Here is a 15,960-nt window from a genome sequence, read left to right on the forward strand (position 1 = left end):
GTTCTGCTCCAAATTGGTATCTATAAACAGCTCAGTCCAACACTCCGTTGCGACCACTGAAAAGGCTGTATTCCTCCATTTCACCAGATGCGTCACACTTACAGGAAGAACAGCTAATAAACGACCCTGAGCTTAGTGCAGCTGCCTGTTTCGAAGATATTGCTGCAAGCGGGTAAAGAGCAATTTTGGACTCTGAAGATGCAATACCTTGAACATCAATACCAGTCTAATGATTTCTATAATCGATAGCCAAGGGAAGGTAATCAGACAACATGCTCGTTCCCTCTTCTTGACAACTTTGATTCTACGAAAGTGCTAAGGATGGCCATTCTGGACTGTCTGCAATGGTGACAGCCATCTGTATGGGAGACCTATATATAACACGTTAGTCCAGATATCTATATGGGAGACCATATACAACACATTAGCCCAAAGTGCTGAGATTTAAGGGTTGTGCTGACTCAGGAGAAAAGAATGCGCCTCCCCCCCTTCAGCTCCCACCTAAAGGTAGCAACTGATGGACTCAATAGAGCATGCTATTTTACCTAGATTCACATCCTATCATGGTCAACACACATGTAGGGCAGCGCCACTAATCCATCAATCATCAGATTCTTCTATGTGCTTGTTTATGACTTCATGCTGTCTAGGACGGTAATAAATATAGCCACAGCCAATCCATATTATGCACTGAACAATAAATGTAGCTGGGAATTATGCGTTAATTAAAATTTTCAATATGCAACAGCGGAATCTGTTAGAAGAATGTGTCACTCAGGAGTCATTACTTCACTGGAAAAGTCTTTTTTTTTAAGTTCAATATTTTTTATTGTTTAAATGTGAACATAATAGCTACATTAATCAAATACAGTAAGCCAAACAGGCTAGAAAAAAATTACAGAGGAGATTAAGCAATAATAATATAGCCATTTAACTAAAGGTAATAACAATAACAACAACAACAATTAAAGCATATGACTGAACAATGATACAGCAGTAAACGGGAAACATCTCTAGAAAGAGCAGCACAACAGTAATGAGAAGATGGCAGAAAATACGGAGAAGGAGAATTAAGAAGGGGGTTGAGAGTATAAGTGCAAAGGTGCCTATACCTTATCAAAAGAACCTATTTTTCGCAGGAGCAACACGTTCAAACCTGACAGTCAAACAAACCGTGTTCCACCATTGTAAATACTCCAGTTTGGAGAGGTCTAAGGATCTGAAATCTGAATAATCTAACATGTGGAGGGGCATAATTGAACGGGGCGGCCAAGTTTTCCTGAGGACGTCCTTGCACGATGCTCCCGCGAAGGGGCGGGGAAACCCGTATTATCGAAACAAGATGGGTGGCCATCTTTCGTTTTGATAATACGGTCGGGGACGCCCAAATCTCAACATTTAGATCAACCTTAGAGATGGTCGACCTAAATGTTGAGATGGTCAACCTTAGAGATGGTCATCCCCGGTTTTCAGCGATAATGGAAACCGAGGACGCCCATCTCAAAAACGACCAAATCCAACTCATTTGGTCATGGGAGGAGCCAGCATTCGTAGTGCACTGGTCCCCCTGACATGCCAGGACACCAACCGGGCACCCTAGGGGGCACTGCAGTGGACTAACTGATGCACTAACTGAACGGAAAAAGCCCTTCCCTTACCGATCCCTTAGCGATTCGGAAGGGAACGGGCATGCATTAAGGAAATCGCATGCAAATGAGCTGCTCGCTGTTAGCTCATTTGCACACGATTTCCTTCCTAAGGAGGGGAAGCCAGTGCAGAGGAGCCAAGCCAAGTGTTATGCGTGGCTGCTCTGCGCATGCCAAAAACGGCTTCATACACGCAGACAAGCTGCGTGTATAATAGCCGTCTACAACCTTAAAAAAATATAAGTCCAGGTGAAAACGTTCAAGTGCTCGTCAGGGACGTCTTTTTTTTTTTTAGAGTATGGGTGAAGGACGTCCTTTGCTATTCTTCCGTTCCTGCAACGGCAGTTGAAGACGTCCAAAATGTGGATGTTTCTGTGAGAAGGATATCCATGCCTGGATATTTCTGCGAGAAGGATGTCCATGCCTGCTATGCCTCCAACACCCCCTTTATTTATTTGGATTTTGGATCACAAGTAGCAGCAGTAGGATTTGAACTGGCCACCTCTGGTTTGCAAGACCAGTGCTCTAACCCACTAGGCCACTCCTCTACTCCACTGCACTCCACTCCCTTGAAATTTGACCGTCCCTGTGTGTGTGTGTGTGTGTGTGTGTGTGGGGGCAGTTCAGGACGTTTGAAAGAAGAACGTCCACGCCTTGGCTATGCCTCCGCTGACACACACATACCTTCCCTCCCAGGGACCTGCATACTGCTGCGATGGACCTAAGTATGACATTTCAGGCTGGCAAAAAAAGTTTTTAAAGTTGTTTTTTTTCAGGGTGGGAGGCGGTTAGTCACCACTGGGGGAGTCAGGGGAGGTCATCCCCGATTCCCTCCAGTGGTCATCTGGTCAGTTCGCGCACCTTTTTGAGGCTTGGTCGTAAGAAAGAATGGACCAAGTAAAGTCGGCCAAGTGCACATTCTATTTTGAACGTAGGATTGAAACTGATATCCAGTAATGATGGTATGAAGTTTTCTAAACCTTTGATCATATTGGTGCCTTCAGCACATTCAGGGTTACCTAATAGCCTGATGTTATTTCTTCGATTATTGCTGGCTTCGATCTTTCTTTCCAGCAGTGACATACATTTGCATTGCTTCTGCAAGGATTTGATGTTCTCCTCTGCCACTGTTTGCTTGCCTTCAAGCATTTCTATATGAGTTTTAAGTTGCACCATTTCAGCTTTGATTGAGAAAATATCATCATTTATTTTGCTTAGATCTTCCTTGGTGTCAGCATGTCCTTAGGTGAACGCAAGGTGGCAGATGAGCAGGGCTGGTCTTAGCAGTTGCGGGGCCCTGAGCAGGCCACTTCAGTGGGGCCCTCTTTCCCTGCTTGCCACTGCCCTGCTCTGCCCCCCACGTAGCCCCTCTCTTACTTAGTCCCACCCCTGTTAGCAAGGTTTTTTTAATTTATAAAAAAAATTAAAATCCACTCACTCCATACCTTAACATGCATCTACTTCGTTTCAGTAGAGAACGGCAGGCAGCTTCAATGATTTTCATTATCTCATTGGCCGTTGAGCCTAGAGCCTCCTCGCTGCTGCGTCCCGCCCTTGTGGAAGCAGGAAATGACATCAAAATGCGGGACACAGCGGCGAGGAGGCTCTGGGTTCAGCAACCGTCGATGAGATATGAAAGTCACTGCTGCTGCCTGCCACTATCTGCTGAAACGCGGATGCACGGGGACAGAGCATGAGGCCCTGTGAGACCGCCCCTGTCACCCCTGCCTGACCCTGTTGACGAGGCCGGGTCATCAGGCTTAGAAACAGAATCTTTTTTTTGGAGAGGTGGGTTCAGTTCTATGCCTTTTGCCTGTCTTACCAGATAGATGATGAATCCTGCAGAAAGTGATAAATGGATGAAGCTGGATGCTTTATTTTGATGTGGATTCAGCAGGAGCACAGTGTTTAGGTTGCCATTGTTCACAGTGCTCAGCCGTGCCCCTCCCCACCACTGGAAGAGTCTTTATTATTTATTTATTTATTTATTATCACATTTATACCCCGCATTTTCCCAACTGCGTCAGGCTCAGTGTGGCTTACATCACACCGCAAAGGCAAACGCCAATCCAGTAAATTAAGCTAATACAAAATAAAACCTACATAAGAAATAATGGAGAGGATGGGGAAGGAACGAAAGGAACACGGAAACCAGGGGAGAGGAGGGAAGGGTGGATATGCCCAAAAATGTCGTAAAATTGATGTATATCAAGCAGTAGAGACCCCGGCTGAGTCCTTAGGGTAGGCCTTTCCAAATAAGATGGTCTTAAGAGGTTTTTATAGTTTTTGGCAAAGCATTCCATAGTTGTGAGCTGATAAAGGAAAAGGATGAAGCATATGTGGATTTATATTTAAGACCGTTGCAGCTTGGGTAATGAAGGTTTAGGTATGAACGGGATAGTCTTAAATGCATTCCTTGGTGGTAGGGTGATTAGTTTAATAATGAGCTAATAAAACGTTGGCTTGATGTCTTCTTCATATCCGATGTCCGATTTTCTTTCAGCATGCCATTGATGCTAAAAATGCAGGTGTCAGCCCAATTGGAAACAACTCTAACAACAGCAGCCACTGGGATCTTGGAAGTGCCTTTTTCTTTGCAGGAACAGTCATCACGACAATAGGTAAAGGCTTTCCAAATTTTGAATTGTTATACTCATCCCTAGTAGTCTCTCAGGAGATACTCATTTTAGGATCTTAGGCTTCCGTGGTTGGCATCATGATTGTTGTGGTTATCCGGGTCTTGCCTTGCCCGAGCAAGTGGAACTGGCATTTCAGCCATTATGCCGTGGCTTTCTTCAGGGTAAGCCCTAGCATAATGGCTGAAAAGTCGATTCCACTTAGTTGGATGTAGCAAGATCTGGACAACCAACAACGATAATTATAGAATGTTAACAAAAAGCTGGGTAGTTAGGAGAGCAGTCAGAATCCAGATCTTAACAGAAAAGAGAGAGCCCCACAAATGCTGAGTCAAGAAAACCTGATGAATATTAATTATCTTTCTTTTCAAGATATTGTCTCCAGAGGCAAAGAGGAAGGGAATTACTCTTGAAATTTTAAAATTTTAAGGGGCTTCGACGTTAGCTTCAGAACTTAATACAAGAAGAGTGCTGTGCAGACTTCTACGGTCTGGGCCCTGAGAAAGGCAAGGACAAATCAAACTCTGTTATGCATATAAAGTATCACATACCATGTAAAATGAGTTTATCTTGTTGGGCAGACTGGATGGACTGTACAGGTCTTTATCTGCCGTTATTTACTATGTTACTGTGTTACTCTTTGGGGTTCTACATGGAATGTTGCTACTAATTGGGATTCCAGAACCTTGTAACTCTTTAGGATTCCAGAATCTTCAGAACTTTTAGTACAAGAACAGTGCTGGGCAGACTTCTATGGTTTGTGCCCTGAGAAAGGCAAGGACAAATCAAACTCGGGTATAAATATAAAGTATCACATACCATGTAAAATGAGTTTATTTTGTTGGGCAGACTGGATGGACCTTACAGGTCTTTATCTGCCGTCACTATCAAACATATATACGGCGAGTGACCGAACTCACTCGCAAATGCGCAGTAAAGACCCTCTCTGTCCCGCCCCCGCGTCAATACGTGATGACGGGGGCGGGACAGAGAGGGTCTCTACTGCGCAAGGGGAGGGACGAAACCGCCGTCGCTACCGCTTCCCCCACCCCCAAGGTCTCCCCCCCCCCAAGGTCGCTGCCACCACTCCCCCCACCCGGAGTCGCCGCCGCCACCCACCCTCCACCTGGGCCGGGCCCTCGCTCCGCTATAGAAACAGCGTCAGCACAGCACACAGCTCAGCTGAGCTGCCGTCGGCCTTCCTTCCTTGCCTGTGTCCCGCCCTCGCCCACGAGGGCGGGACACAGGCAGAGAAGAAGGACGGCAGCTCATCTGAGCTGTGTGCTGCGTTCCCGCGCTGTTTCAATAGCGAAGCGAGGGCCTGGCCCGTGGAGGGGTGGCGGCGACTCCGGGGGGGTAGGCCGTAGCGGTGACCTCGGAGGGGCAGCGGCAAGCTCGGCGGCGGGGGGGGGGGCCTTGCAGCGGCGAGGAGAAGGGGCCTTTCAACCCCCCCCCCCCCCCGTCCTATACTAGCCCGTTTTTACGGGCTCAACAGCTAGTGTTACTATGTATGAAAACAGTCCTATGTATGGCTCGAGGCTCTATTTTACGTGGAAGACTAGGCAGACTGGATGGGCCATTTATTCTGCCATCATTTACTATGAGGGCAATATTGAAAGGGAGTTACCTGGATAGCAGTGGCTCTTACTCGGATAACTACCACTCTCTGGCTCCAACCCAGATATTCAGCAGCAGTTTCCTGGATAATGCCACTGAATATCCGGGCAGACCACTGTGGCACTTGCTGGCGTGGTCCAGGGGTGCAGTCAGGGCTGTCCTAAATGAACTGGATAGCTATCCGGGTACCGCTGCTGAATAATGGCAGAACCCAGGTCACTCTCAATGGCCACACCTGACCCAGATATTCAATGCCGGTACCTGAATAAGCTGATTGCCGTCAGCTGAATATTGACTGGAATGTTGCTAGGTTAGAAATATGTAGCCAAGTGACGGAATCTGGCAGGGTAACCTCTTATTTATAATACAGAACGGTGAAATGTGGAGGATGAGGTTCCAATCCCACCTCGAATACTCACTGTGCAAGGCACATACTCAAGCTCAAAGTCTTCTTGACATTGCTACAAAATGGGGAAAAAAACTCTTAGAAAAAGTAAGAATTCTTCTTCTGAACTTCAAAGCACTTTAGAATATCTCTAACAGAATCTTCTCTCTTGCAGTCAAGATTCATTAGGCCTGATCCAAAAGGCTTTGCTTGCTTGTTTGTTTGTTTTTCCAGCTTGCTTACTTCTCTCTTTTCCTTTGCACTGGAAGTTTGTCAAAACTGGATTTCTCCTTTCCTCTACAGGGTTTGGAAACATTGCCCCCAGCACTGAAGGAGGGAAAATTTTCTGCATTTTGTACGCCATTTTTGGTATCCCTCTCTTCGGCTTTCTCCTGGCTGGGATTGGAGACCAGCTGGGGACTATTTTTGGAAAAAGTATTTCAAGAGTGGAGAGAATGTTCAGGGTAAGACGCTTTCTCTTTTTCAGTCTGACGTGTTTCAGGCAGTATCCTCTGTCTTCTCTTCTTTTGAACATGTTCAGTAAACACAGGGCCTAGTTTTACAGAGATGGGGGGGGGGGGGGGTACCTGAACAATAAACCCGCTTATTTTCGAAGGAGAAGGGCGCCCATCTTCCGACACAAATCCGGAGATGGGCGTCCTTCTCCTAAGGACGCCCAAATCAGCATAATCAAAAGCCGACTTGGCCCTTCCTCAACTGCTTTCCGTCACGGGGACGACCAAAGTCCCCGGGGGCGTGTCGGCAGTGTACCGTGTATCATCAGGAATTATTAAAACTGCCTTGTCACTGGCTAGTGTCTTATGGCTACAGGACTGTGTGTGAAAGGATGCTGAGTCATGGACACACGATGCTATCTCAGTGAGTGATCTAATGTAAAATGCTTAATTACATTTCTTCCATTTCATAAGGCATATAAATTATAATGACATTTCAAAAATAACAAGATCCATCACATGTCATCGTTGCTCACCCTTTACAATCAATCGTGACTTGCACAAGATGTTTTCCCGCACATAGAACTCAGTTTACAAAGGATTCTCTGCGTAATTCTTTATTTTAAAATAAATAAAGCGAAAAGTGATGATGGCTTCTGATTAGCTCATGACTTTAATACAGTGGGGTTTCTCAGATGTACTCTTAAAATTCAGTTAAAGCATAATACTGACAATCACACCGAGAGTCTGGCACAGGTTTATTGCCAATATTGTTTAATCTGGTCTGGTTTCCAGCGGGCAAAGATTTGCAGCAGGAGGAATGCATCTCTGTACTAAGCATGTGACACTGGAAGCAGACTTGTTCTTCTGTTAAGCCTGGATGCCGACAGTTATATCTTGACCTTCTCCTGGGCTGAAAAAAGATGTATTTGCAATATGTTTTCACAGTGGCGTTCCTAGGGGGGCTGACACCCTGCAGCGCCCCCCCGGATGCAGCGCGACCCCCCCCCCGGGCAAAAGGACACACCCCCGCGAAAGAACCCCCCGCCCGGGTGCACGCCGCTGGGGGGGTGGGGGGTGCCGCGCGCGCCTGTCCGTCGTTCGTTCCATGTTCCCTCTGCCCCGGAACAGGAACCCCCACCGCCCCCCCCCCCCCTAGGAACGCCACTGTGTTTTCATTCTTTGTGGCTTTGACTCTAGTGTTTTTTCCTCCAATAAATAGAATGAATCCATTCTGTACAGGCAGTGGCGTATCAAGGGGGGCTGCCACCCGGTGCGGTGCAGTTTGCCATCTGGGTGCAGCATGATGACACCCCCCCCGACCCAGTGCCTACCCTCCTCCGTCCAACCAGCGCCCGCACCCTACCTTTAAAAAAATATCGGAATCCGAGGCGAGGCGCAGCGCCTCGCGCCTGCATGTAAAAGAAATGTGGACCGTCTCTCGCTCTGTCTGTCCCGCTCTTGCGGAAATAGGAAGTTGTGTCAGCGGAGGGCAGGACAGATAGAGCTAGGGAAGGCCCGATGAGACGGTCCACGTTTCTTTTACGTGCAGGCGCGAGGCGCTGCGCCTCGCCCCGGATTCCGATATTTTTTTAAAGGTAGGGTGTGGGAGCTGGTTGGATGGAGGAGGGTAGGCACTGGATCGGGGCGGGGGGGTGTCGATGCGCCAAGGGGGGAGGATGTCATCGTGCTGCACCCGGGGAGGGAGCTGGCAGGGAGCACCCCCCCCGAGCTGACACCCGGGGCGGACCGCCCCTCCCGCCCCCCCCCCCCCCTTGCTACACCACTGTGTACAGGTGTCCATCTAAGTTTACAATCTGACCCAGCTCAACCCTGACAATCCAATCTGTTTATGGTATCTATGGAGTCTTTCATCAGTAAACCTTCTTAAAGCACCAAGTTTGCTTCCCTTGTTTCTGGAATCCGTGGTCTATTTCCCACCATCCTTTAGCCTCTGGTATCTATGGACCTATAGTTTCAATGTCTCTAGGAAAAGACAGTTCACAAGTTCATAGAGGCAGTGGGAAAAACCGGGACTGGATCATTCTAATAGTGTTAACCTGTCATCGTTGTTCCCTCTAAGCCAGGGGTTCTCAACCCAGTACACAGGACAGACCTAGTCAGTCAGGTTTTCAGGATATTCACGACGAATATGTATCTTCTCAATATAGGATGACTAAACCATTCCATATATCTCGACAAACTTTATTAGAAATTACATAACATATGGAATCTATCGCATTTAACACATAACACATATAAAAGCACACAAAGTACTTATCATGATCATATCCACTGCAGATTGCCTCTGGTCATCTGATTAATTCTGATGATCGGTGAGTATCAAATATCAATATTCCCTTTCCCCGATAATTATCTTCTCAGTTGAAGCAAATATATTCAAAACTTGAACATGCAAATGTCCATACTCAAGAAAATTTCAAAATATAAGATGTTGTTGTCCTTATTGGTGTTAAAGCTGGACCAAAATGTCACAATAGATCATCAATGCTCTCCTTGCTTCCAACTTTTCATCCAGAAATCACTGCTGAGGATCTTTGATGCATAGTCTAAGTAGCGTGTATGCAACATTAACTCGGTCTCTACAGGACCTGTTTCGTTATATGCTTCATCAGGAGACTTTGCTAAAATTAACAAAACATCAACATCACAACGTATAAACTCCAACCACTATCCAACATAATACAAAAGCAAAATTTAAATATATCGCACGACTGGCTTACCTGCTGGCGACTCTCAATGAGTTTCATAAAATGGCGGCCATTGTGCTTAAACGCCTAGACGTGCAATTGCAAGAGCAATATATAACACTACTAGCATCACAGCAATGCTCATCTGGGATAGGCTAATAGACTCCAATCAACCTCTTTGTTAAGTCGATTGGGGGCGACTGTTCCATTCGAAAATCAATCGTTCATATAAAACATTCTCTGCTGGACACCTCCAACTCCGACACCGAGTTAATGCTGCATACACGCTACTTTGACTATGCATCAAAGATCCTCAGCAGTGATTTCTGGATGAAAAGTTGGAAGCAAGGAGAGCATTGATGATTTATTGTGACATTTTGGTCCAGCTTTAACATCAATAAGGACAGCAATGTCTTCTGTTTTGAACTTTTCTTGAGTATGGACTTTTGCATGTTCAACTTTTGAATATATTTGTTTCAGTTGAGAAGATAATTATCAGGAAAAGGGAATATTGATATTTGATACTCATCGATCATCAGAATTAATCAGATTAGCAGAGAGAATCTGCAGTGGATATGATCATGATAAGCATTTTGTGTGCTTTTATATGTGTTAAGTGCGATAGATTCTATATATTATGTGATTTCTACTAGAGTCTGAAAAGACATATGGAATAGTTTAGTCATCCTATATTGAGAAGATTGTTTGTTTAATTGATGACATTTGATGAGTATTTAGCTCATAGTGCTGCTTTGTAGTATTCAATGAATATGTATGAGATACATTTGCATAGAATGGAGGTAGTCATCTAAATATATCTCATGCATATTCATTGCTGGGTATCCTGAAAACCTGACTGGCTTGAAAACCCTTCTTCTTAGCTGAGTGGGAATCCTGCAACTGCATTGCTGCCAGTGGAGGGGGTGGGGGGGGGGGTGTTTCAATATTGTGTTTTCAATCACTAGGGACAGGCAGTTTTCCTGGGAGTACAAATGCACTCGATCTGCAGCCCCTCCCTACCTCTCTACCCTCATCTCCCCTTACGTTCCTACCCGTAACTTCCGCTCTCAAGACAAATCCCTCCTTTCAGTACCCTTCTCCACCACCGCCAACTCCAGGCTCCGCCCTTTCTGCCTCGCCTCACCCCATGCGTGGAATAATCTCCCTGAGCCCGTACGCCAAGCCCCTTCCCTGCCCATCTTCAAATCCCTGCTAAAAGCCCATCTCTTCAATGTCGCCTTTGGCACCTAACCACTACTCAAGAAATCTAGACTACCCCAACTTGTCATTTCGTCCTTTAGATTGTAAGCTCTCTTGAGGAGGGGACTGCCCCTTTTTTGTTAAATTGTACAGTGCTGCGTAACCCTAGTAGCCCTATAGAAATGTCAAGTAGTAGTAGTAGTAGTAACTTGCCTGCCCCTTGGGATTGGAAATGTGATACTGAAATAGCCCCCCTACTGCCAGGAATGTATGCGAATGAACCCTGTTCAGCTTACAGCAGTGTTTCCAAGTCAGGCCCGGAGTACCTTCTTGCCAGTCACGTCTTCCGGATATCCACAATGAATATTGTAAAGGGGTCCTCCAATTCTGTGTTTGGGGTTGTAACCAAAAGCCCCGTTCAGGGCACAGGGTTCTGGTGCAACACCACACCTTACACCGGACTCAGTTCAAACAAACAAAAATAAAAACACCTTTTAATGCAGCCCCAGTTCCACAAAACAATCAACCACCAACCCTCCCTTCAGCTCACAAGTTCAATTAAAGTTCAGTCCACAAACTTAAGTATTCAGTTCAACAACTTAAGTAAAGTTCAGTTCAAAAGCTCACGGAAAAAAAAAGAACCATGAGCACATCACCTTTTCTCCTGTAGCACGACTGGCTGTTCACCTCCCACTCCACAGCAACAAACTCCTGTGGCCTCCCACAACTGCCTTTAAGTGCTGGCAAGGTTGCTTTTGTATTTTCCCAGTCCATGCTGGCTTGCTCCTCTAAGCAAGGAAGTTCTGGAGGTAAATCCTTTTCCTCTTCCACATACTCCATCGGTTCAGTTAGCTCTCCACAGCCTTTCTCCTCTCCCACACTTCTGAGAGCTTTCAGGAGAGCCGCCCTCTCCTCCTCACAGCTAGGAGGCATTATATGTTAAACTGTACAGCGCTGCGTAACCCTAGTAGCGCTCTAGAAATGTTAAGTAGTAGTATATATTGATTCCGCCACCACGGAAATTGAGCTTCTTGACTGCAGCTCCCTCTGCTGGTAGCTGGAGTAACTGGCCCCCATTTCCTGGAGTTGTTTCCATTCCCGCTAATGTTAGAGGTCCCGTCCATGTTTTTGGGTCCACCCCTCTCTTTCAGTCTCCCAAGGGATTCTGGGTATGGTAGCTCTAGGGTTGGCTGCTTCTGTCTAGGGTACTGGAGTTGCTTCCATTCCTGCTAATGTTAGAGGTCCCGTCCATGTTGTTGGGTCCACCCCTCTCTTTCAGTCTCCCAAGAGATTCTGGGTATGGTAGCTCTAGAGTTGGCTGCTTCTGTCTAGGGTACTGGAGTTGCTTCCATTCCTGCTAATGTTAGAGGTCCCGTCCATGTTGTTGGGTCCACCCCTCTCTTTCAGTCTCCCAAGGGATTCTGGGTATGGTAGTTCTAGGGTTGGCTGCTTCTGTCTAGGGTCATGTTTACCTGCCTTATCATAATATGCATGAAAGAGATTTGCATACAATGGAGGCAGTGTAAGCAAATCAGTATCATGCATATTCCTTGCCGATATCCTGAAAACCTGACTGGCAAGGGGGTACTCCAGGCCTAACTTGGGAAACACTGGCTTAGAGAGAACAATGATGGTCCATCTCCATGTTCAGTACTGCTTTGTGTACAGGTCAGTCAATACAGTCTCTGCAACAAGCCTTAACTAATGTGCTTTGATCAGCGGATTATATTGATTTCATTTGCATTTAAGCTGCCACTCTCTCTAGGACATACTGTAATCTCTTGTTTAATGAGTGTCTCACAGATAATTAATCCACAGTTGCATGAAGTTTAATGGGAATTACAGGTGGGAAAAGGAACAGGCAGTATTTCTCTTCTTTGTAATCATTCCAATTGGCATGATGCAAACAAAAGATGTTTTTTGCTCCCTCTCAGGGGCATTTTCGAAAGAGAAGGGCGCCCATCTTCCGAGACAAATCGGGAGATGGGCGTCCTTCTCTCAGGGTCGCCCAAATCGGCACAATCGAAAGCCAATTTTGGGCGTCCTCAACTGCTTTCCGTCGCGGGGACGACCGAAGTTCACGGGGGCATGTTGGCACCGTACCGAAGGCGGGACTGGGGCGTGATTAAGAGATGGGGGTCCTCGGCCGATAATGGAAAAAAGAAGGGCGTCCCTGACGAGCATTTGGCCGACTTTACTCGGTCCATTTTTTTTCACGACCAAGCCTCGAAAAGGTGCCTGAACTGACCAGATGACCACCGGAGGGAATCAGGGATGACCTCCGCTTAACTCCCCCAGTGGTCACCAACCCCCTCCCACCCCCCCACCCCCAAAAATTAAAAAACATTTTTCCAGCCTCTATGCCAGCCTCAAATGTCATACCCAGCTCCATCACAGCAGTATGCAGGTCCCTGGAGCAGTTTTTAGTGGGTGCAGTGCACTTCAGGCAGGCGGACCCAGGCTCATCCTCCCCTACCTGTTACACATGTGGTAGTAAATGTGAGCCCTCCGAAACCCACCACAAACCCACTGTACCCACATGTAGGTGCCCCCTTTCATCCCTAAGGGCTATGGTAGTGGTGTACAGTTGTGTGGAGTGGGTTTTTTTTTGGGGGGGGGGGGGTTGGGGGTTGGGGGGCTCAGCACACAAGGTAAGGGAGCTATGTACCTGGGAGCAATTTCTGAAGTCCACTGCAGTGCCCCCTAGGGTGCCCGGTTGGTGTCCTGGCATGTCAGGGGGACCAGTGCATTACGAATGCTGGGTCCTTTCACGACCAAAGGGCTTGGATTTGGTTGTTTCTGAGATGGGCGTCCTCGGTTTCCATTATGGCCAAAAACCTGGGGCGACCATCTCTAAGGTCAACCACCTGAACATTTAGGTCGACCATCTCTAAGATCGACCTAAATGTTGAGATTTGGGCATCCCCGACCGTATTATCGATATGAAAGATGGATGTCCATCTTGTTTTGATAATACGGGTTTCCCCGCCCCTTCGCGGGGAAAATATCTTTTTCTGGTAAGCATATGACATTTCTGGGTCCTGTATATGAATAACCTGCCTGAATGCATTTTTGAACTATTATAGTTGCCATTGAAGAACTCAGCGAAACACATCCCTCTGCATACCATGCAAGAAACATTGACCTAGACTTAGTAAATGGCAGTGAAAAAAAAATTCACGCAGAACGTTATTCTATAAACGGTGCTCTGAGTTTGCACACGCCGTTTATAGAATAGTGCTTAGAGCTGATTTCTGCACCAAATTTTGGGCACAAGGATTTACACCAACTGAAACCTGGTGTAAATCCTGGCGCGCAAGTAAGGTGCAGATTCCTGGTATTCAGTAATACCTCATACATTTTAGTGAATACCCCTGACCTCCCCATGCCCGTCCCATGGCTATGCTTCTTTTGAGTTGCATGCCATAAAATTTGCCTGCGGATCTTTATAGAATAGCCTAGCAAGGTACGCACGCAAATCAAAAATGTTGCCAATTAACATCAATAAAATTACCTTTAAAATCTGCTCATTGACTCACAAGATAATATATGAGGAAGCCCCTGCCTACATGCTGGATTTGATAGATCTTCCTTTCAGAAATGCTTCAGTGACTTCTCGTTCCTACCTTAACCTACACTATCCAAGCTGCAAGTCTGTTAAATATAAATGACTCTTTTCCTCCTCCTCCTCCTACGTCAGTCCGCAGTCTTGGAACGGTCTACCCAGATATCTCAAAGAGATTGACGACCACCAGCTTTTTAAGAAATCTTTAAAGACATTTTTATTCGAGAAAGCTTATCCAACCAATAGCATTCAGTCCTCACCTTCTCCATTTTGACTACACCTGTTTTACCACCGACTGCATCAACCTCGTCTTGCACCCTTTATTATCTTCATGTTCAACCCGTTTTTCTGTCTATTTGTATCATTACCCTCATTGAGTTGTAAGCTTATGTAACCCCGTAAGCCGCATTGTGCCCGCTCTAGTGGGAAAATGTGGGGTATAAATGTACTAAAAATAAATAAATACATCAATAATTGATTGCTAGCACTCGCTTATTAGCACTAATTGGCTCGTTAGCCAACTTAGGGCCCCTTTTACCAAGCTGTGGCAAACGGGGGGGCCTGCGCTGGTGTTGGTACATGTTTTCATGCATGCGGAGGCTCCTTTTTACTGCAGCTGGTACAAGGAAAGTCTCGCTTTCCTACAGGAAATGGCTGTATGGCAGGTAAAGCACGTGCCGTGTGGCCATTTCGGGGGTGAGCCCTTATCGTCACCCATTGAGGTGGTGGTAAGGGCTCCTGCGCTAACCCAGTGGTAACTGCTGCCTGATTACCGCCAGGTACACTCCGGCACTACAAAAATAAATACAATTTTGTAGCTCAGGAAATGACGTCATGCTAGGGGTGGGGAGTACCACCAGGCTGCTATGGTAGCCCGGCAGTACTTCCTATATAGCAAGCGGTAAGCCCGCATTGGGCTTACCACCGCTTAGTAAAAGAAACCCTTAGTTGCATGCTTACCTGAGCATAGTTCACAATTTTGCATGCAATATGTGCTCTATTGATAGAATCTTGAGGATTAATTGGCAAAGAGTTGCTTCCCTGCTAGAACTAGGGCCGCCGAGTGGGGGGTGGGCAGGGGGGGGCAAAATTTCCTGGGCCCGGGCCTCCAAGGGGGGCCCAGCGCTGGGGTCAGGCCGCCAGCGCTGTAGTCCCCGGTCTCACCTGCCTGCCTCCTCGGCTACAGGCCCCTGCATTCGAAGCGGCAGTCACAGATCACCTCCCTTCGGGCCTTCCCTCCCTGTGTCCCGCCCTCGCAGAAACCGGAAGTTACATCAGACGAGGGCGGGACACAGGGAGGGAAGGCCAGAAGAGAGGCGATCTGCGACTGATGCTTTGAATGCAGGGGCCCGGAGCCGTGGAGGCAGGTAGGTGAGACCGCGGACTGCAGTGGCGGGGGGAGCGACGGGGGGGGGGGGGGGTGTGGCAGCAGCAGGGGGGTGGAGGTGGGAAAGCGTGGAGGGGGGCAGAGGTGGGGCAGCCTTGTCCCGGGCCCAGGCTAGTCTCTCGGCGGCCCTGGCTAGAACCAAATAATACATGCTAACAATGTTCTAAGTATTGTTACTCAGGCACTGGCTAGCAGCAAGACAGAGAGGAGAGAGGTGGAAATGGTGATTTTTTTCAGAATGGGGCACAAAGTTGCAGATTTATAACATATAAATTTATCCTACCACAGCACTTCTTGAGATCTGATGTATGTTCTGAGTGTTGCAATACAATAAGATTCCATGCAACAACGTTCTTTT

At 47.0% G+C, this 15,960-nt stretch overlaps 1 protein-coding gene across 2 annotated transcripts in view; it reads left to right on the top strand.

The window, feature by feature from the left end:
• Positions 1-15,960, top strand: part of KCNK10 (potassium two pore domain channel subfamily K member 10) — a 76,752-nt gene that overhangs the window by 20,173 nt on the left and 40,619 nt on the right. Inside the window, exons 2-4 of one of the 2 annotated variants that reach the window (XM_030214567.1) lie at positions 4,150-4,267; positions 6,588-6,748; positions 14,358-14,367. In XM_030214567.1, the coding sequence (XP_030070427.1) occupies positions 4,150-4,267; positions 6,588-6,748; positions 14,358-14,367 (289 nt within the window). The remainder of the gene's footprint in view (positions 1-4,149; positions 4,268-6,587; positions 6,749-14,357; positions 14,368-15,960) is intronic. The other variant, XM_030214566.1, reaches the window with a different exon arrangement.

This window comes from Microcaecilia unicolor, chromosome 9 (genome assembly GCF_901765095.1).
Source record: "Microcaecilia unicolor chromosome 9, aMicUni1.1, whole genome shotgun sequence".
Lineage (NCBI taxonomy): Eukaryota > Metazoa > Chordata > Amphibia > Gymnophiona > Siphonopidae > Microcaecilia > Microcaecilia unicolor.